The sequence below is a fragment of the Nerophis lumbriciformis genome, linkage group LG08 (assembly GCF_033978685.3).
Source record: "Nerophis lumbriciformis linkage group LG08, RoL_Nlum_v2.1, whole genome shotgun sequence".
Lineage (NCBI taxonomy): Eukaryota > Metazoa > Chordata > Actinopteri > Syngnathiformes > Syngnathidae > Nerophis > Nerophis lumbriciformis.
In genome coordinates, this window is record NC_084555.2 from 27,044,278 (window position 1) to 27,067,590 (window position 23,313).

Consider the following 23,313-nt stretch of genomic DNA (forward strand, 5'->3'; position numbering starts at 1 on the left):
AAATTCAAGGCACCCGAGGATCTTGTGAAATGATGCTGGCTGCTGCCAGCTCAGTATGAAGGAAAAAAAGACCGTCAGGAAAGCAAGAAACACTTTTTATTCCAACCGTACCTCCCGTCAAAAGCCTAAAGACTGACCGCACAGTTCTTGTCTTCACAATAAAAGTGCCGCTCCATCGCGCTTGCGCTAACAAAATAAGAGTTTCCGAAAGCCAGCGCAAACAAGCTAGCAAGCTACGGAGTTTGCCGCCAATGTATTTCTTGTAAAGTGTATGAAAACGAAAATGGAAGCTGGACAAATAAGATGCCAAAAACCAACCAATTTCATGTGGTATTAGACAGAAAGGAGGACATTTTTTTCTCCTCCGTTTGAGAATGTGGACATTATCAGCACTGCTGTCTAATTCCAATCAATGCAAGTCATCAGAATCAGGTAATACACCAACTTATATTCTTGTCTTCATGAAAGAAAGTAATCTATATGTTAAAAATGCATGTATATTCATCAAAACACCTTTAACGTGAACAAAAACTGCAAAATAAATCAATATAAATTATATATATATATATATATATATATATATATATATATATATACATACATACAGTATATATATATATATGTGTGTGTGTGTGTGTGTGTGTGTGTGTGTGTGTGTATGTATATATGAGGTAGATCACCTCGACTTGGTAATTTAAAAAGTAGCTCGCCTGCTGAAAAAGTGTGGGCACCCCTGGTATAAGGAAAGGCAAGAGGGAGTTAAAGATGGACAAATCCTTTTACACGTTTAAATCGCTGAATACAGAAAGAAAAGTCGTACAAGCCAGAAATGCCGCACAAGTCACGTGCAAAAAGACAGTCAAATGCGGATCTGATTACACACACACATTGATATACGATCATGCATTATAGTACACACGTGAATTGGATTACACACGCACAGATTGAAATACACATTTGCAAATACTTTTGCTACAATAATCCTTCCATACTCAAGTCTTTTTGAATATGATGCCACAAGCTGGCACACCTATCTTTGGGCAGTTTCGCCTTTTCCTCTTTGCAGCACCTCTCAAGCTACATCAGGTTGGATGGGAATCGTTGTTGCGCAGCCATTCTGATCCCTATATAGCTGTTCAATTGGATTTAAATCTGGGCTCGGGCTTGGTCACTCAAGGACATTTACAGAGTTGTCCTGAAGCCATTACTTTGATATCTTGGCTGTGTGCTTTGGGTCGTTTTCCTGCTGAAACTCCATTCTGAGTTCAAGAGCGCTCTGGACCAAGTTTTCATCCAGGATGTCTTTGTACATTGCTGCATTCAACTTTCCTTCTGTCTTGACTAGTCCTCTAGTTGCTGCCGCTGAATACCATCTCCACAGCATGATGCTGCCACCACCATGCTTCACTGTCAGGCGTCATGTACAAACATGACGCCTGGCATTCCCACCAGAGAGTTCAATCTTTGTCTCATCAGACCACAAGATTTTGTTTCTCATGGTCTGTGAGTCTGTCAGGTGCATTTTGGCAAACGTTTACTAAGGAATGGCTTCTGTCTGACCACTCTACTTTACGCCAGTGGATTGCGGCAGAGATGGTTCTCCTCCCTCCACAGAGGAATGCTGTAGCTCTGGTAGAGTGACCATCGGGTTCTTGGCCACCTCCTTGACTAGGGCCCTTGTACCCCCATCGCTCAGTTTAGGTGGTTGGCCAGCTCTAGGAAGAGTCCTGGTGGTTCCAGACTTCTTCCATTTACAGATGATGGGGGCCACTGTGCTCATTAGGACCTTCAAGGCAGCAGATATTTTTCTGTACCCTTCCCTAAATTTGTGCCTCGAGACAGTCTTGTGTCAGAGGTCTACAGACAATATCTTCAACTTCATGCTTGGTTTGTGCTCTGCTATACACTGTTAAGTGTGGGACCTTATGTATAGACTAGTGTTGTCCCGATACCAATATTTTGGTACCAGTACTGGTACCTGCACTTTTCAGAGGCAGTATAGTACTGAATATGATTAATTAGTATCGCGGTACTATACTAATACCGGTTACCGTACAATCCTGGTATAGGCAGGTGTGTGCTTTCCCACATCATGTCAAAACAACTAAATATACCACAGGTAGACTCCAATTAAGATGTAGTAACATCTCAAGGATGATCAGTTTGAAACAAGATGCACCTGACCTCACTTTTGAGCTTCATGGCAAAGGCTGTTAATACTTATGTACATGAGTTTTAGTATACATTTGCAAACATCTCTAAAAAAAACTTTTTAATATCATCATTATGGGGTATTGTGTGTATAATTTTGAGGACAGAAATCTATCTATTTACTGTATAATGTTGAGAAAGTGAAAGAGTTGTACTATTGCATACATTGTAATATTCTAAACTAGCAAATATTGTCCATAGTATTTGTTAGCATTTTATATTATCACATGCATAAAACATTACACTGCATTCAGCCCTGTCTTTTCTACATATATTATAACCGGACAGACCGCTACAGGAGAATTTGAATGTAACCATGTCTCAGAGATGGTTACATTCCGAGATAGTTAGATTCATACAGTTAATATTGAACTTGGTCACATTTTGGTGTAATGCTTCTAATGTTAAGATGTCCAAAAAGGAGACTGCTTGGTTTAGCTTTGCAGTCCCATAAAACACGGGCATTATTTAGTGTCTTAAAAATGTTGCATTTATGTTGTTTGATGATTGGTCTGCTCTGTTTTTTTGTTGTTGTGAGTTAGTTTTGAGTCACTCATTCATCGTAGAATCTGTATCGTTATCTCGATGTACGACTGCACTGACAGATGGTTGGGCATCCAACGTCCCGACAAAAATTCTTTCGGTTGGCGAAATCATTTTTTTTAGCCATACAGTATATTATGTACTTTCTGCCCATGTTGGACATGCTGATTCTGAAGTCACAACTTCCTGGCCGTTCATATCCAAGTTGGCTGGGCACCGTTCCAAGGTACAAGCGCCACTGACGGCAACCGACACCACCAAAACCTGACTGATTATTATTTAGAATCATCTATTACATGGTTTTAGGCTACACAGTTTTTTCATTTTTACTTTATCTTTATTGAAATATATAGTGATGCTCCCATGATAAAAGTGCAATTTCAATGTTATATGCATTTAGAAGAGTATTTAAGTATTTTCCCTAAGGCGAGAAAGTGTGTTTTATTTGATTACTAAATTAATCAAACAGATTAATCGTTAGATTATTAAATTACTAAAATAACTGATAGCTGCAGCCCTAGTAACAGTTATGTGACTAGTTTGACGTAAAAATGACCGTACCTAAAGAATGTTGACAAAAAAAAAGGAACAGAAGCATGTCTAACTTTATCCCTACCACCACCATTTCATCATTTGTTAAAAGTCCCAATTGAAAAGTACCAAAAAGAGGCACAAATCAAATATAGTCACTTGACACCTTCAGACAATGCAAATAAAAAAATGTGTGTAAACAGAGCAAATGAAAGGAATTGTGGCTATAGTCGAGACATTCAAACTCTCACAAACTCCAAATCCAAAATATTGTGCTTCAATAAAGTTCAGTGGCAAAAACTACCACTTTGACGAGACACTTAAGCAGTCCACAAGCAGCGTACAAAGTGTGGGCCATGCCTAATGGCACTGACTTAAACTGATAAAATATTCTGATAAAAAAAGACAGAGGGTTCTGCAATTTTAATGATGCTTTTGGCATGTGCAAGTGAATAACAGTAATGCGTTAACAGCAGGCATACCCCCATGCCCATCAGCCAAGACACACTGCAGATCTTGTCCCTTTATTGATCTTACTATGAAAGGTTCATCAGGCCAATTAGGCTTTTCGGCTTTATGCAAAATGCCAGGCATGTAGTGGGAATGCTAATGATTATGGCTAGGTTATATATGATCACAGCTGGAGTGAATACACAGAAACGATTAGTTAGTGGTGTTTTAATTTGCACAAATATTTTAGTTCTGGACATATTTCAATCAAAGCTATTACAATCACAAATGTACTCCTATCTGAAACTCAAGTATTGTGGCAATAGACTATCGCACAATTTTGCTAATAGCATTTTGTTAAAATGCACTGAACAATAATAGTGATGATTTTAGTCCATGGCAGTTAGCTTTGATGCATTTAAATGAGGGCTGCCAAAAATAACAAGTTAACTGATGAGATAAATCAAAACAATTTGTCGCATTAATTTTGTGTATGCACAAATAATCATAACATTTGTTTGACCGTACATGCTCATCCTTACCTAAAAAATGGCGCTGGTTGTTATATGGTCAGTTATCAGGTCATTGCCAGTGTAAAGATGAGTCAAGAGAATCTGACTGGTGTGCTCGCTGACAAATTTCGCTACAAAATACCCTCACTGTACTTCAGATAAAACTGTTTCCAACTCTTGAGCAAATAAATGACGTGCATTCAGGGTAAACTTGAAAACAATATTACTGTATGACATTCTGACACTTAATTTGTATTTGTGTCCAAATACTGGGGTCCATTTAAAGTTAATTGAAATTACGCAAGCACGTAATAATAACCTGTGAATATTCATGATTAATCTAAATTCCAATGTGTGATTAACCAGATTTTAAAAATTAATAATTGGACAGAACTTTTTTAAACATTTCACTAATTTAAATCGTTAAAAAGGCCTGGCCAAAAAATAAATATAATCTACATAGATTAACATAACAGTTGGTCAGTCTTTTGCCATGTTTCAGCTAAAAAATTACCCATTCACCATATTGAAATGTATTTTAAAGGGGAACTTCCCTTTTTGGGGGGGGGTTTTGCCTATCATTCACAATCCATTTTGCATTTTATTTTGTAATAATCGGCTAGCCCTCGGTGGCTAGCAATGCAGCTAATGGGATCAATCCATCTGCCTCTAAATCACTTTAAAAATGCATCCAAAAACCGCCAACAATATTCATTTATGTTCCATAACCTGCTTAATACCCAAGCTGACATTCTTATAAGAGCAAACATTGTGGTACTGTTTTTCTATAGTTGTAACACATCGACTTGCGACGGCATGTTACGGCATTAGCCGTAAGATACCTTCGACTGAACGTCAGCAGATGAATGGCTTTTGAGTTTATAATGCACAACAATGCGATAGGACACCAATCTGTACTGACTGAAAACCATGAACAACCATATTACATGTTTGTACACAGCAAGCTTGACAGTGTAAGTAGTTGTAATAAGAAGGACATGCTGCATGTATCATGATCAATATTATAGTGACTAACTCGTTGTACATTTGTCTGTATTGTCCAGCTGGCCGGGGAAATGTTTTCCAGTTGGTTTCTTTCTTCATAGCTTGACTTCAAGCCCCACATTTACACCGCCAAGTCCCGCCAGTCCTGACTCTTTTGGCTCCCGTCTGCTCCAACGTTTGCTAAGCTTCTATTACCAGTAGTTCATCCTCCGTATATTAAGGTTCAAAAAGTTAAGGGTGGGAATCCTAAATTGGCCAAAAATAGCCATCTTCGTCATCTATTACGGACTCTGCCATGATTACAAAATACACACGTTTGTTTCAGGAAGTAGGAACACACGTTTGTTGCCAGAAGTGCGTTGCTATGGGCACGAAAATAAATGTGCCCAAGAAATAAGTTCCAGTAATGCTTAAAATAACCAAAATACGTTAAATATTGTACATATTATATATTGTTATGAACGCATTTGTTACATTATATATATATATATATATATATATACATATATATATATATATACTTGCAATGTGTATATAAAACGCTGACGGAAGGGTTTTGAAGTTGTTTTAGAGGGCTTTGAAGGCTACCATGTTGACTCCCATTGGCCACATCTAGCAAGCAATTTTATTTGTCTTCAGAATCCTAAAAAAAAGACGTGTGTTTTGGTCTCTGATTATGACTGTGAACGCTAGGCAAAAAAAAAAAAAAGTTCCCCTTTAATACAACATTTTGCGTGAATGCGTATAATTATAAAACCACTGCTATTTTCCATGTGGGACAGTAATAATTGACTCTCGTCCTTCCAAAATCAAAACACAGGCATATAACAACGTTCTTCTTGAGTTAATGTGTTGACACAAATGGGGGACTGGCTTCCTTTCTGTTAATATTGCCATGGATAAGGAGATGCTTGTATTTCTACACACATAAGCATGCACACTAGGAGAAATCTCCACACAAAACCTTGGGCAAAAAAAGAAAATGGAGTTGTGTGTTGGCAACAGATTTTTCTAATCCTCGCCCCTGGGCTATATTGTGCAGTCAAGCAGGCTATTACATGGCAACAATTAGGGGGGCTGGAGCCCAACACCTGGTCGTCTCCTATTCTGGCCCTTCAGTGGCAGCTGACTGTACAGTCTCACAGCCAGGTGGCCCTCTTCAATGACATTAGCTAGTCACTCCAGGGTTAATCAGGAGTCTGCTATCATCCAGCGGGCACATATACAGTCCCATTCAGACTGGGTCTTTTATTGGGAAGAGGGATAATGTTTGCCACGTTGTTATAAAAACTTCTTCTGTTGAAGACCTCCGACAATCAACCAAGGGACTCGAAATTACCTAGGGGGAGGGGTTTAGGCTCCTTGGAACTGGGGAATAAGTAGCATGGCCTGCTTTGATTGGCTCACGCAAAGATTGCGGCACGTCAACTGTGCATCCTACTGATTACAATAGACCTTTTCATGGGTTGACAAAAACAGATGGAGGAGCGGGAAGTGCTATACATCCATGCAGGCGGGTGATGATGCAGGGGGAGGAAAAGTGGATCTGGTCAAAGTCTGCGATACAAAAACAAGTGGGTGTAGCAAAAGCATCCCTGCTATATCGGTCCGCACAAAGCCCATTCCAAAGTCCCATAGTTTAGTGATTTGAGGGTAAATAATGCTCATTTGCATAAGAAAAGCTATTGATTTGTACCCAAATCAGCTAGTGTCTCATCAATAGTAATTATAGGCTATACATAACTAATGAAGATGTGTACACTACATTAAACAGAAGGACCGAGGGCAGTTGCTCAAACATACAACGATGTATAAATATCCTCCTTAAAGCCAGCCTCCTCTGCAGTGAACAATTGTGTTTTGCGAAATTTGGACCAAACACAAACGGTTCCTAAGAGAATACTGTTTATATGTCCATCAACAAGTACCGGTACTGGTATTCTCCCTGAAAAAAAGAGTAAAAGAAGCATGAATAATTCAAACAATAAAATGCTAATAATGTCTTGCTACAAAACAGTGGGATTATAACATTTTAAGATGGATGCCTATCTATTAGTGTTGTACTTGCTCTCACAACCCACTACATGTTTTTGTTGTGAGACATCAATCCCAATTGCTTGCTGCAATGGCAAGACAAGATTTGGTCAATATTTCTCAGCCCCGCTTCTTCAAATCACTCAAAAATGAAATAGACTATCGATATTAACACATCAAAAGGTCGTTTTCTGTATGAACAGGCCTCCAATGCACAGCAATGCATACCTAAATGTTTTGTTTTAGTTACTGCTTTGTTTGCCCTGCGTTGTCTGTCCGTGCAGAAAATTCCATTTTGTGCAGAAATGCAAATACTACAAGGCACGAGGACACTATGTATAAAAGAACAATTGCCTGAGGACAGCAGAGGAGCAGACAACGCCTTTGAACCTTTCAAAGAGACATTAATGTGCAACTTATAAATAATCAACTAATTCCACCTTAAAACAGCCAACTAAATGTGAGGCAATGAAGCCTTGGGTGAAAAAAAGAACCAACATCAACATTTGAATCGCCATTTCTGAACAAAGAAACCCAATAATGTCACAAGGTGACCTCCTCTAGAGTTCCAAAATCCCAAGGCCACATCTGAGACCAAAGGATTCCAGTGCAGAATGATGAGTGACATTTCACTGACATTTCGCCAGCAGCATTCAACGTAGTAGCTCTGTCTCGAGACAGCGTCAAAAATATCTATGGATATGCTGAATGTGACACCGACGTATGGGGATGTGGGTTCTTTTAGGGAACGGTCTCAGCTTGGCGGCTGGTGATGAGGAGGCTGGAGCCTGAGAGATTGAATGGTAATCACTGGAGCACAGATAATGGATGATTGAAGGCTCTTTCTGCGCCGCTGTTGGATTTCAATATCAGAGAGGCCCTAGAATTGGGATTCTTATCAGGGCCGATGTGTCAAACAAAGGCGAGCTGAGTGTGAAATATGGGGTCCAACTCAGGCACACGACCATGGCGATTAGCACAAGGATAAAAAAGGCAGCTCAAACAAAAGGGGACAGCTTTAGCTGGACAAAAGGCTGTCCGCTGCCTTGTAACAAGAGACACCGAAGGGAAAAGGGACATAAAGAGCGGGAGTGTGTATTTTGTAAAATAAAGACAAGACAAGAGTTTGTTGAGATGGTTGGAAGGAAGCGTGGCTGAATAGTATTAGAGCCAAATGTTTAAAAGTGTTCCAGACAACCTGCTTCTGAAGCAGAATAAAAGGACCAACAGAAACGAAATGCAAGACACCCTACCTCAAAACCATTCATACCCATCCAAATAAACACACAGGACCATTCAGATGCGCACACGCACAAAAACCTATATAACATTGGCACAGCGGCTTCCATGTCTCTGCTAAGCCCCATCACACAAGCACACAAAAAACAACAACAAAATTATTCTCATTTATCCTGAATTCCAAGTGCTACTGCTTGCCAGAAAAGCTCATTAAACCCCCGCCCCCTTTCAAGAACCCTGAGACAAAAGAGAGGAAAACAAAACATAACTAATCAATGAGAATGCACCCACTGAGGATTGTGACGGTGTGAGTGGAGGGGTGCAGTGTGGTGGTGGTGTAGCATTGACAGTGTAGCGTTGGCTGGCTACAGGGCAGAGAAAGAAAGTTCATTAATTAAACAGGGCTAAGGGAACAGATGGAATTGCTAGCTGGATGCTAATCACTTAAAGCGGACAGACATGATCTAACATCCATGTTTGGAGTACCATAACACTATAAGCACAGTGAAGACAATGTGGGGTCAGCCTGAGGACTTATTATGGCCATTTAGAAAGGGCATAAATAAAAATAATTGATTTTGGGGGGTAATTTTAATGGAACTATTTTTTATCACTTCAATCAGGAGGTGTCCAAACATTTTACACCGAAGACCGGCTATTAAAAAATTAAAGGGGGGCATTTGGGTATTTTGTAAAAAAGTACCAATCGCCAAGTCCTAAATACTGATGTGATGGTACCACATTTTGGTACTTTTGTGTGTTCATGTAGTAATAATTGTTATTTGTTTAATAATAATATCTCATATTTATACATTTAACATTCAACACTGAGCTTATAATGATAACTATGCTGTCAAGTTGTTATATCTTGGTTTTTATACTGTACTTCTGAGTCTCATGCAAAAGTATGCATTCATTATAGTTTTTCTTTGGTGTGCAGGAAGTATTATTTGCCATTAATGTGCCACTCTTGTCTTGTGTTGAGCCCTATAAAGTGTTTACACTATAAATGTTGTACTTATTACACACCAGCTGTTTGATTTTAAGTAAGCCTGGGCCGATAATAAATTTTGCTCGACGATATATTGACCTTGTTTATTGTCAACATTATTTTGAGACCAAATTAACCACTTCAAATGATAATATATAATAATAATGCAAGTATACCCTTACAAATTCAATGAACTTGTATATCTTGTATATTTTAACATTGTAATTGGAATGTAAACTTTTAAATATCCAAGTTAAATAAAGTGAACACATAAGAATAAAATATACTCTGTTAGCAACATTTTGCACTTCAATAAAAATCACAACCAAAATCAATTAAAATAGGTTATGTCTCTGTTAAAGAGAGAGGTGGAGCCTCAAATAATAAAACAATAAATAATATGGCAAAATAAATTTATTGTTTCCAAAATTATCACGACTACCATTATTATTGTGGTATTGCTGAGTGTGCTCAAAAACTACTTCTACACACACTAAAATATTTTAACAAAGTTGTATTTTCTTTAAATAACTAAAACAAATAGCTACACAATATACTTTCTTGGCAGAGGAAACAACTATTGTTCTGGCTTAATAAGAGCTGTGTTATTTTAATTTGTGTGTTTAAATATGAGTGTACTTCCATTTTTAAAACATTTAGAAGGTTTGTTTCACTTCCAGTTTATGTGACTCACAAAAGTTCACTTTGTTAAACAGACCTCCGTTGGGTTTCAACTTGTGATAACTTTGTGCAAAGGCAGCCCAGCCTTTATGTTCAATGTTAAAGTTAAAGTACCCGTGATTGTCACACACACACTAGGTGTGGCAAATTTATTCTCTGCATTTGACCCATCACCCTTGATCACCCCCTGGGAGGTGAGGGTAGCAGTGAGCAGCAGCGGTGGCCACGCCCGGGAATCATTTTTGGTGATTTAAACACCAATTCCAACCCTTGATGCTGAGTGTCAAGCAGGGTGGTAATGGGTCCCATTTTTATAGTCATTGGTATGACTCGGCCGGGGTTTGAACTCACAACCTACCGATGTCAGGGCGGACACTCTAACCACAAGTGAATACTGTAACTGAGTAAATCAGACAGTAATGTGTTTATGTAAGTTTAGATTGAGGTATGACCTATCTTAATGGGGAAATACATTGTCTCTTGCTAGAAAGCTAACGGTAGTCGAGCCATAAGTTTATCTGACTGCAGAGCTAACGGTAATCGGGCCATAATTTTTGCAAAACGATTTTAATTGATTAATTAATTTCTGTCTATCTGTGTTGGCCCTGCGATGAGGTGGCGACTTGTCCAGGGTGTACCCCGCCTTCCGCCCGATTGTAGCTGAGATAGGCTCCAGCGCCCCCCGCGACCCCAAAAGGGAATAAGCGGTAGAAAATGGATGGATGGATGGATTTTAATTGAATACGGTAATATTAACCATTGGGAGTTTTACAGCGGTTATTATTATTACAGTTTATGTGCAAGCAGAACAAATGCCTGCAGTTGCTGAAACCGATGCATTAGAGTGGCCGCTCGTGTAACCTGTAACAACGCATGCATATGGCGGTTATTGACGCTGGAATTGTTACTGACTTCATTTTCATTCATTGTTTGGTTAAATGACTTGCCGAATATTGCCTCAGGCCTAATTGTAAGGCGCATCTTAGTCTGGTTACCAAATATAGAGATGTTGAAATCGCGATGTAAAATCGCTAATGCTAATCGGTAGCATATTTGTGGTATCTCCAACATAAATTAGCATTGAGGTAGTGTAACCCACGTCGGTTCAGTCCCTGCTTTTTTCTGTTCCGCCTGGGACTCGAACCTGGGACGTCCACATTAGACAAGCGGGCTAGCTACCAAGCAAAAAGCACAGGCTATCAATCCAATAGTCAGCACCGCTCTTTAGGCTGTCAGGGAGTGAGGTTTTTAAAAAGTGGAGCTCTACTTGTAAGCACTTTCTAACAGGCATGCTTGCTTTGTTGGTATAGAAAATTGCAACATTACCGAGAAAGAGTCCGCTATAAATACGCCTGTTTGCCTGCCAAGCACCTCAGCCAGTTCCGCGTCTGCAACCGGAAGTGATGTCACATGCAACAAAAGTATCGAAATATGGTACTGTTTGATTTTACGTGAATTGGTGGTACCAACCGAATTCAGTCGATACCTAAAAAAGTACCGAATTCTGGATCCATCCCGAATCTCCTATGGTAAGAAGTTATTCATGCATGTCAGCTTTGTGTTATTAGTATCAATATTTCAACTTGTTTTCCCTACACTATCCATAAGTGGCCATTTAGGAGGATTATACCCTTTACAAACTGCATCCCTCGCACAATATTAAGAACAAAAGTGCCACAAAACACTTTTTCTGGCACTGTAGAGCAATACCATACAACACTTTAATATAAAGACACTCGCAATGTATATACCAAAAATAAAGAACGAGGTAAATCTAAATTTGTCCTATGTGGTTGCTACCTGAGACGTGTAAAAGCTTATTATTTGTAAGTGTAATTCATTTAAAATTGCACAGACAAAATGGTCATTAGACCATTAACATCACCTATCGTGGAGTTGATCTAATTTGTATGGATTGATAGACAGTGACAAAATATCATTAGAAAAATTTGCCTTAGGGGACTGACAAATTATAATAAAAAAATGAACAAGGACTGTTGCAAGACATCATTTGCAGGAGTAGGGCTAAGCAGCTAACTCAGTGACCATTCACAAAGTCATCGTCACTTGCCAAAACTAGGGGCACCACAAATGCCCATACTACCATTTACACCACATATATGCATATGTTGTACATATTATATATATATATATATATATATATATATATATATATATATATATATATATATATATATATATAGGGCAGCACGGTGGAAGAGGGGTTAGTGCGTCTGCCTCACAATACGAAGGTCCTGAGTAGTCGTGAGTTCAATCCCGGGCTCGGGATCTTTCTGTGTGGAGTTTGCATGTTCTCCCCGTGACTGCGTGGGTTCCCTCCGGGTACTCCGGCTTCCTCCCACCTCCAAAGACATGCACCTGGGGATAGTTTGATTGGCAACACTAAATTGGTGTGTGAATGTGAGTGTGAATGTTGTCTGTCTATCTGTGTTGGCCCTGCGATGAGGTGGCGACTTGTCCAGGGTGTACCCCGCTTTCAGCCTGATTGTAGCTGAGATAGGCTCCAGCACCCCCCGCGACCCCGAAGGGAATAAGCGGCAGAAAATGAATGGATATACATATATATATATATATATATATATATATATATATATATATACTGTATATATATATATATATATATATATATATATATATATATATATATATATATCACAAGAATGGTGATGAACACATTAAATAAATATAACATAATGCAACTTAGGGTATATTTATTTTGAAAATATGTTAATATAAAAAGGGTTTTGTATGATGATTGACTTTGATGGGATTAACAAACTGAGCTTGAATTTGTGATGGCACAGAGAAGACGATCCCACACAAAACTGGCAACCTTGCTGGTTTTCACTTTGCAGCGGACAAACAGACAGATGTCAGACATGAATGGGTAACAGACGGACACAGGAGGGGAGGGGCAAAAAGAAGGGGTTGGGGGTTTCAAGTTTAAAAATATACAGTGCACAATATTATTTGTGCTGCAAGAGGCTAATAGTTTTTTTTAATGGTTATGGAGAATATTTAGAGCTGATAGACGGATTATACTGCCTCAAAAACAACAATTTTGCAAACCCAGATGTACTACTAAATACAAAGGCAGTCTCCAAAACAAAAACAAAAAAGCAAACACAAATGCCCCAACGTTCACAACAGTTTGACACCAGTCGTGTCTGCGCTGTAGCACTGGCAGGGCTCTGGATCCCAGCTGTTGGCACGTTTAGCGCCATGTCTGCTTTACCTGTGTTTAAAAGGGTATCCCCATGATGCTCAGGCTGAGTTGGTCTTGGCCCTCAGGGCTTTCAGGGTGTGGGTCTTATACACCCTATCTTATGGACTTGAAGGCGAAAGGAGGAGGAACTGTTGGGTGTGTATAGGAGGGGGGAGTTTATAAAAAAATGAGTAATGCAATGAGTCATTCTGCATTAGCAGCGGGGGAGAGAGACAGAAAGAGGAGGGAGTGGTTAGGAGGAGGCGTGGGGAGAGAATACTTTTGCATGTTGTATGACGCTAGACGCCATATGCCATCCGAGCTGAGCTGCCTCCTAAGTCAGGGCTCTTGGTTTGACAGGCCTGGGCTTGTCCTCCAACATCACCCCCACCCCCCCGCCACACACACACACACACACACACACACACACACACACACACACACACACACACACACACACACACACACACACACACACACACAGTCTCCCAAAGCCTCATCATTTTCCACAAACTAACACCCTCCTCCCTCTTGGCTTTCCTCGGCTCCACCAATGAACTAAGCAATTGTGTTAGTTGTGCATGGTTGCGCTGTGTATTTGTGCAAGTGTTTTGGCAGTGGGGTGATTTGGTGGTGGTGTGGTACTCAGTGATCTGAACACATCGGACATTGTCGTGAGTCTCGGCAAGAACAGCTGGTCAGCTGGAGAGAAGGGTGAGAGGGGGGGAAGGGATAAGGAGTGGGGTGGAGTGTGGGGACGATGTGGGGACCAGGAGGCAGTGCGCTACACTGATAATGGGATTAAGTTAAAACATTCAGTGGAAGAAAAGCCTGCCCCACACCTTCTCTCGGTAGCTCCCTAAATACCGCATAAACTTTCAACCGCTCTATCAAAGCCGAAGGCAGTCTCCACCCTCTACCACAATAAAACCACGTTGACCAAAGCAAAGAAACAAACACTTATGACCTGTGACCTCAACCTACCAACCTTGAATGAACGCTTTCCATGTATATTCATACTGGTTTAATATTAAGATGTTCCCAGTCCAGATTACGACAACATGACACGTCTTTGTATTGTCTGTACTGCTTTTTATAAACAGGAAGTTCACTTGTTATACACACATCAAGTGAGACCACTGAGTGGGCCCGCCATATAATGGACTAGTGCTTGGCATCTTACTGTGCCCACTGGAGCACTGCATACTCTTCAGTGATATAAATGGCCTTGTATTAACCACGAGACTGCATATGGTTTTGGTACAACAGCTGGCAAATTAGACCTATCAGCCGTACTTAATAATTCATGTGAGAACAACACTAACATGACAGATCTTTTTCATGACACACTATCAGCCATACAAGCCCACTTTCATCTGTGCCAGGTGAGGAATCTTGACAGTCGACCAAAGAAAAAAAGCTCGTAATTGACAAAGATGCCGGAAGACGGAGAGGGAACGGGACAATGAGCTGCTCAGAATGGGTGTGAGAATGTGTCACTATCAATGCAGTTGGCGGTAATAATTATGATGGCGTCTGAGGTGGAGGGGTGCATTAACAGCATACAAAGGACTGCAAGTGGGGATATCATCACTACACATCCGTTGATATTATGTACATCGTTTCCGAGACCAGACCTGTCAGGGATAATGGTATACTTCAAAAGCTTTGCACTGAAAAGACCAAACCTGCCTCTAATCTTTCCACACACACGCACACGCACACACACACACACACACAAAAAAGCCTGTCCCGCATGACTGGCGAAGGGCAGAAACAGATTATGGTTATTGATTGGTGCCTGGAGATGGATCAGTGCATGTGTATGTGTGTTTGTGTGTGTCACAGCAGAGGATGGGGACTAAGGACAGTGTGCAAAAACTATTGATTCTGTCCAATAGACAGGCTATGTCTCTGAATCAAGGTCAGCCCTGTACTGTCTCACCTATTAGAAACTTTCCGTTTCTCCGATACGCTTAACAATATCACATTGAGTGATGAAAACTGCTTGTCGAAGACAGAAATAAATCTGAACTTCTGGGTGAAGACATTATTCTCAAGTGACAGTGGTGTCTGTGGTCACAAACATGGTTGGAAGGCTGGGTTATGGTGACCCAATCAAATGCTTTGTCGAGCTAATGTGCTTTTTTCTTTTTTTGCATGCTGCTCCATTAAAACAATTTCAAATGAGTTTCACTTCTACTTTGTTGTCGATAAAATGGTGGAAAATGTGGCATGTTAAAAGCAAACATCTCGTGGGCACAAGCATTCTGGAAGCCACTGTAAAGGAAGTATCAGGCGTACAATATACACACCCAAAAGCCAGACCACCTGCTTTCATCAGCCATCTAAATAATAGATGAAACATACTGAGTTGTCTGTGAGAACTTTGTTATATGTCTATGATTGGCCCTTGAACCTAAACCTTGATGCATAATCCAACTGACAATGAGCATTGGTACGAAACAACTGTACAGATTCTTCAAATCACAGAAAACAGATGACAGAAGATGTGATAGGAAGAAATGGAGACATTTGTAAACCCTCCCACTGCGTATCAGTTTCTGTATTAGCTAAAAAATGTTGCCTGTGGTCATTTTCTATATCAAATCCTATTAGTCTTCAAGATCTGGGAGTGTTGCAGCAGACTGTTGAGAGTCCTATCTAGCCTTGAGACAGCGAGCGCGGGGGGGCCGCGGCGTCATACTGGCCTTTTATCAGGACACACGGGGGTCATATAGCTTCTCTTTGAAGAAATATTCAACTAATTACCACAGAGAGTGGCCTCACAGGCAGAGAGCAGTCTGTGGAGTGTTAAGGCATTGTGTCGAGGTAAACTAAGCACAGGGATTTTTCCGGAAAATGGCTTGCGCCATTGTTTGAACATAATCATGAGGTAAAAAAGCTACATTTCCAAAGAAGAACGAAAAACGAACAGTATTGCAGGAAGTGCAAAAAGATGGTAGAGTGAAACTGCAAATAGAATGATGAAACCATACACTAAACAGGCTTTATTGCAGATGCCTATGCTGTACATTTGACATCACCAAATCCAAGCAGTCATTTACTTCCCTTCTCCTCACAAACAGCAGACGGGCGTGCAGATACTGGCAGCGTGTTTAGTGCGCCTGGCATATTTATTCAGCACGTCTCTTGGACGGTGCGATGCCTGGGAGTGCTATCAGCGCCAGAACTCCAGAGGCTTATCTCCTTCATCATGATGATCTGCTGCTTGCTTCCCTGCTAAGGAATGCCAGGTAAGGCCTCTGTGGCTCGCAAAGGGGGGCAATCGAGCCTGGCTCCTCCCATTCAAGCTAAGAGTCACACAGGGCTAATTCTCTTGGCGTCGGGTAACCGACATCTGTCACTCAGGATGCCCCCAAGGACTCACAGAGAAGGCCTGATAGAGAACATTGAGGGGATGCATTTCTCTGTGCAACAGCAGACAAATACTTACACATCCAACTATAAAGCTCCAAATGAGCCACTGGCTAATTTATTTAGGTGTAAAAATAGAACTCCTTTACCCAAAACACCTTGGGGAATGTTTCTATAGCAACCGCCAGGGGGGCAGCGGGGCTTTGGTGAGGCGGTGCTGTACATGCTGTCCGAGAAGGAGTGGGGTGTTATGAGGGATCAGGTTTCCCCCTCAAGGGGCCATCCCAACCCTCTCACCCACCCTCCCATGTCCCTTCCAAATCCAATGCTGCTGGCATTCACATGCTAATTTGTCTCCATTGCTGATTACACTGCCTTTAAACCAACTGACAACTACAGCTGGAGTCAGGCTCTTAACGGCACACTGTTGGGAGGGATGGGTTGAAGGATGTTTGTTTGTGTGTGCGCGCGTGTGTGTGTGTGTGTGTGTGTGTGTGAGAGCATGTGCATATTGGTTGATGTGGCTCTTATTTTGGCCCTCCTTGTGCTCCATAAAATGGTAGTAATAGATGATGACACATGATCAGTGCTCCTACCGTAAACAGCTCCATACATCGTTCCATGCTGCTCCAGGCTGTGCAACAGCCCCGGCTTAATAGCTGTATGCAAATCAACCAGCCAATAAAGATCGGTGTCAGCACTCAGCTATGTACATTGGCTGAGGTGACAAGCGTGCCACATGTCTGTGCATTTACCAAAACAGGGCACTGGTCTTGCTGAATATGTCAACTCTGAAATTATATGGATATAGCAGAGTTGTACACGTTATTTTAAAATATCACAGATGTAAACAAGTGTACATTCTTGGGTCGTTCTTTCCAACAAACCCTGTTAAATGCCTTTGGTTAATCACCTCAGTAATACAGTATATAAAACTGAATGAATGTGAAGAAAAGGATACAAACTCTGGTAGAGAGTCAATCGGGACTTGACAGCTCTGCTGGCATTGATGCAAGTGGCCCGCACTAAGCTTGGCAGTAGCTTCCCATTGATGATGGCACCATTAAATAGAGGCCCAAAGAAGGGAACCTGCAAATGTAAGAGTAAAACAATAGTAATTAAGACATAGGGTATTTTACCGTGCATGCTCATCTGAACTGAATTTGGCTGATGCTGCGACTTGGATCTAAAAATAAGAGAGGCTTATTACAAGTTGCACTCTGACCGTTTTTCCATCTGTTTAAGGCAAGGGTTCAACACTTAAGTTGATGTTAGCCAACTTTGCATGACAACTGCACATATTGAATGAGAATCAATGTATGGCAAATGAAATTAAAATGACAATCAATACTTAACAATGCCCTCGTATTGAGCTACCAAACAAACACAAAGCAGCAATAAGCATTTCAGCGGCAGTGTGTGAGTGTGTGTGGGCACACGCGTCTGTTCATGTGGGCCCTTAATCACCGAGGCCCAATGGTCATTGACCTGGAAGTTGACGGGAATGTCAAAGTCTCTCGTAAAAATCCTGCTGTCTTCAACTTGGTAATTTAAGGAGAATAATAGCAAGTCAAATTCTATAACAAAGGGGATTAAAAGCTGATTAATTAACTCTGATAGATGAGTTAGTACCATAAAATGTAGTTTTCCTTTTAAAATTTGAAGGAGGCAAAGTGCTTTTTGGTACTTTATTTGACTTCAAAACTCTGTGTAAATACTGTATGCGCAGAAATTGTGTTGTTTTTGGTGTGGGTTTGTTGATTTGAGAGGATGTTTGTATACAAGCAGAATATTTTACATTTGGGTAAGCACCCTTGAGAAAAATATTGAAATAATACAATTTTAGTCAAATTGTAATAAAATACAAAATGTATAATGTTACGCAGGGTCAGAAGCTGTTAAAGTATGTTACTCATAACGTTAGTCAAAATGCTTACAGGAAAATTAGGATTCTAGGATGCCAAGATGGAAGACGTTGTTACTGCAGCTAACAAATGCTGCTAGTGGACATTTGTTTGACATCTAGAAGACATTGATATATGTAAATACAACAGGTTTATGGGGCCTAAAAGACAAATTGATACCTGATACCATTAAAAAATAGCTCAAATAACTGATAAAAAGAAATGCTCTAGGCACTCAAGGTCAATAAGGCCTGGGGCGCCATTTGATGGAGGGGCGCCAAATTGCAGAATGTAAAAAAAAAAAAAAAAATACAGGTATATATATATTTTTAAATAATATATATAGATATACCCTATTTTTCGGATTATAAGTCGCAGTTTTTTTCATAGTTTGGCCGTGGGTGCGACATATACTCCGGAGCGACTTATGTGTGAAATTATTTACACATTACCGTAAAATATCAAATAATATTATTTATCTTATTCGCGTAAGAGACGAAGCAAATGGCAGCAATTGTCACACACACGTCAGCCATCGTCACTCACACGTCAACCAATAAGAATTCGGCGGGGGAGGGTCATGGCAGAAGTGCATTGTGGGTCATATTATTTATCTCATTCGCGTAAGAGACGAAGCAAATGGCAGCAATCGTCACACACACGTCAGCAAACGTCACTCACACGTCAACAAATAAGAATTCCGCGAGGGAGGGTCATGGCAGAAGTGCATTGTTGGTCATGGTATGCTAACTGCTATATGCTATACGCTACTGCCGTAGCTATTAAAATTGATCACATCAACATTGGCGGTAACTTATAAAAACTGAGAAGGGCTGAACTAAAATGGCACCGAAAAGGAAATCATATACTGCAGATTACAAGCTGGGCGTAGTGAAATATGCAGCAGAGAACGGCGATCGAGTAGCAGAAAGAAAGGACATACCAGAGGCGACACCGGGGAGGAAGATTTCATCGGATTTAACGATCGGGAGTGACAGATTGTTTGGTAAACGTATAGCATGTTCTATATGTTATAGTTGTTTGAATGACTCTTACCATAATATGTTACGTTAACATACCAGGCACGTTCTCAGTTGGTTATTTATGCGTCATATTGCGTACACTTATTCAGCCTGTTGTTCACTATTCTTTATTTATTTTAAATTTCCTTTTAAATGTCTATTCTTGGTGTTGGATTTTATCAAATAAATTTCCCCCAAAAATGCGACTCATACTCCAGTGCGACATATATATGTTTTTTTTCTTCTTTATTGTGCATTTTCGGCCGGTGCGACGTATACTCAGGAGCGACTTATAGTCCGAAAATTATTAGTATATAAATATATATATATACATATATATATATCAATGACCTATGACGTGCTGCTACCTGCACCATGAACCTCACTGATTTGCTGCTGCTCCTGGTCATGGATGGCAACGTCGCGTCGCGTCACGATTGAAGAAGGCTAGTGGAGCAATTTTATCTGTTTGATAATCTTTTACGGTGATAAGGTGGGCATCAAAGTTATCCAGTGCAGCCTATATTGCAAAGGAAGGAGGAGGAGCAAATACGGGCTCAATGCAGAGGTATGTATGTACAATTAGCTAATTTATTTTTATCGTTAGCATCTTGATATTTCTTATATGGGCTAACAGCAACAACAGGCCATTCAGGGACCAGCGAGAGCAGTTCTCATATGGTAACTATGAGCTCAATTGGGTGAACTTCCTTTTTTGGAATTTTGCCTATCATTCACAATAATTATGAGAGACATGACAACGGATGGATTTTTCTAATGCATTCTAAATTTTAAAAGTCATCTTACAATCGAGCCTATGGGAGCCGTTGAGTTCTGCCTATAGAGCCCACAAAAAAACATCCAAACACCTTCATTTAGGTTTTATATACATGATGTAAGTATACAGCTAGGACATTGACAACCTTTTCAGTATTCCAGCTCTGCACAACACCAAAATGGACTTGAAATTAAACAATCAAGGTGTGCTTTAAGTGCAGACTTTGAGCTTTAATTTGAGGGAACGGTGTAGGAATTACAACACATTCTATATGTGCCTTCCACTTTTTAAGGGACCAAAAGTAATTGGACAATTGGCTACTCAGCTGTTCCATGGCCAGGTAGGTGTTATTCCCTGGTTATTTCATTTACAAGGAGCAGATAAAAGGCCTACAGTTCATTTCAAGTGGAGTACCGGTATATTTATTTGGAATCTGGGGGAGGTCATCTCTCAATATGAAGTCAAAAGAGCTGTCACTATCAGTGAAGCAAGCCATTATTAGGCTGAAAAATCAAAACAAAGCCATCAGAGAGATAGCAAAAACATTAGGTTTGGCCAAACCAACTGTTAGGTACATTCTTAAAAAGAGAGAACACACTGGTGAGCTCAGCAACACCAAAAGACCTGGAAGACCACAGAAAACAAGTGTGGTGGATGACAGACAAATCTTTTCCCTTGTCAAGAAAAATCCCTTCACAACAGTTTGCCAGATGAAGAAAACTCTCCAGGAGGTAGGTGTATCTGTATCTAAGTCAACACTTAAGAGAAATCTTCACCAGAGGAAATACAGAGGTTTCATCACAAGGTGTAAACCATTGGTGAGCCTCAAAAACAGGAAGCCCAGATTACAGTTTGCCAAGAAACCTGTAAAAGAGCCTGTGCAGTTCTGGAACAACATCTTATGGACGGATGAGACAAAGATCAACTTGTACCAGAATGATGGAAATAGAGGAGTATGGAGAAGGGAAGGAACTGCTCAAGATCCAAATCATACCAGCTCATCAGTGAAGCATGGTGGTGGTAGTGGCATGCATGGCTGCTAGTGGAACTGGATCTCTTATATTTATTGATGATGTGACAGCTGACAAAAGCAGCAGAATGAATTCTGAAGTGTTTCGGGCAATACTATCTGCTCATATTCAGCCAAATGCTTCAAAACTGATCCGACGGCGCTTCACAATGCAGATGGACAAGGCCCTGAAGCATACTGTGAAAGCAACCAAAGTTTTTTTAAGGCAAATAAGTGGAATGTTCGGCAATGGCCAAGTCAATCATCTGACCTGAATCTGATTGAGCATGCATTTTACTTGCTGAAGACAAAACTGAAAGGAAAATGCCCAAAGAACAAGCAGGAAGTGAAGACAGCTGCAGCAGAGGCCCGGCAGAGCATCACCAGGGACAAAACCCAGCATCTGGTGATGTCTATGGGTTCCATACTTCAGGCTGTCATTGACTGCAAAGGATTTACAACAAAGTATTAAAACGGGACAATTAGATTTATGATTATGTTAGTTTGTCCAATTACTTTTGGTCCCTTAAAAGGTGGAAGGCACATATAAAATGTGTTGTAATTCCTACACTGTTCACCTGATTTGGATGTAAATACCCTCAAATTAAAGCGCAAAGTCTGCACTTAAAGCACATCTTGATTGTTTAATTTCAAAACCATTGTGGTGTTGTACAGAGCTGGAATACTGACAATTGTGTCAATGTCCAAATATCTATGGACCTAACTGTATATGTAATGTAGTAACAGGCACATTTATAATAACACTTAATATTTATGTATTTTGATCATTTTAAGCATATGAGGCACGTTTGCTTTTTTATTTTTCTTCATCACTGATTTCTGCTCACTGCAGGCTTTATGAGAGCCAACAAACATAAAACATCACTTACTGTGCAAGGTCTACTGTCATTAGGATGCAGACTGCTGGGATGTTCATCCATCCATCCATTTTCTACCGCTTATTCCCTTCGGGGTCGCTGGAGCCTATCTCAGCTACAATTAGGGTGGAAGGCGGGGTACACCCTGGACAAGTCACCACCTCAACACAGGGCCAACACAGATAGACAGACAACATTCACACTCACATTCACACACTAGGGCCAATTTAGTGTTGCCAATCAACCTATCCCCAGGTGCATGTCTTTGGAGGTGGGAGGAAGCCGGAGTACCCGGAGGGAACCCACGCAGTCACGGGGAGGACATGCAAACTCCACACAGAAAGATCCCGAGCCCGGCATTGAACTCAGGACTACTCAGGACCTTCGTATTGTGAGGCAGATGCACTAACCCCCCCTTCCACCGTGCTGCCCTGGGATGTTCATATATTCCCACTTATGTGAAGAATGTCTCATAATCCTCGGGAAGAAACGGGATGGGGGGCGGGTGGACAAGTGCTTTTTGTGTCGTTCTCGCCAATTCCAGGTTCTAAATTGGTTGTCGAAGTGTCTCAACTTGTCGGATTACCCACTCCGACGTCTCATGTCCAGGTGAGATGCATGATTAATGATCTAAAATAAACTTACAGGGAGCAAGGAGGCGAGGAAACAGCAGACGTAAATATAGGGAGAGACAGAGGTGATTACGTTGCCGCTATGAATAGTTTGTCTGTGTTTGTGCTTATTATAACAATATCACTAAAACTTGGTTAATATTCAAGTCACAAAATGTAATTTGAGTATTGTTGGCGCTTTTTGAATCGTTATTCAAAAAGCGCCAACAATAAGCGCCATTTATCGGATTGTTATGGGCGGAATAGTGGAGCTTCCATTGGCTCTGCTGTAAGCAGACTTTTATTTACG

At 40.6% G+C, this 23,313-nt stretch overlaps 1 protein-coding gene across 7 annotated transcripts in view; it reads right to left on the minus strand.

Annotated features, from left to right (window-relative positions):
* The window catches only part of ralgapa2 (Ral GTPase activating protein catalytic subunit alpha 2), a 273,154-nt gene that overhangs the window by 56,609 nt on the left and 193,232 nt on the right, over positions 1-23,313 (minus strand). For all 7 annotated transcript variants that reach the window (XM_072913656.1, XM_072913661.1, XM_072913662.1 and 4 more), the window contains one exon: positions 17,763-17,890. In XM_072913656.1, the coding sequence (XP_072769757.1) occupies positions 17,763-17,890 (128 nt within the window). The remainder of the gene's footprint in view (positions 1-17,762; positions 17,891-23,313) is intronic.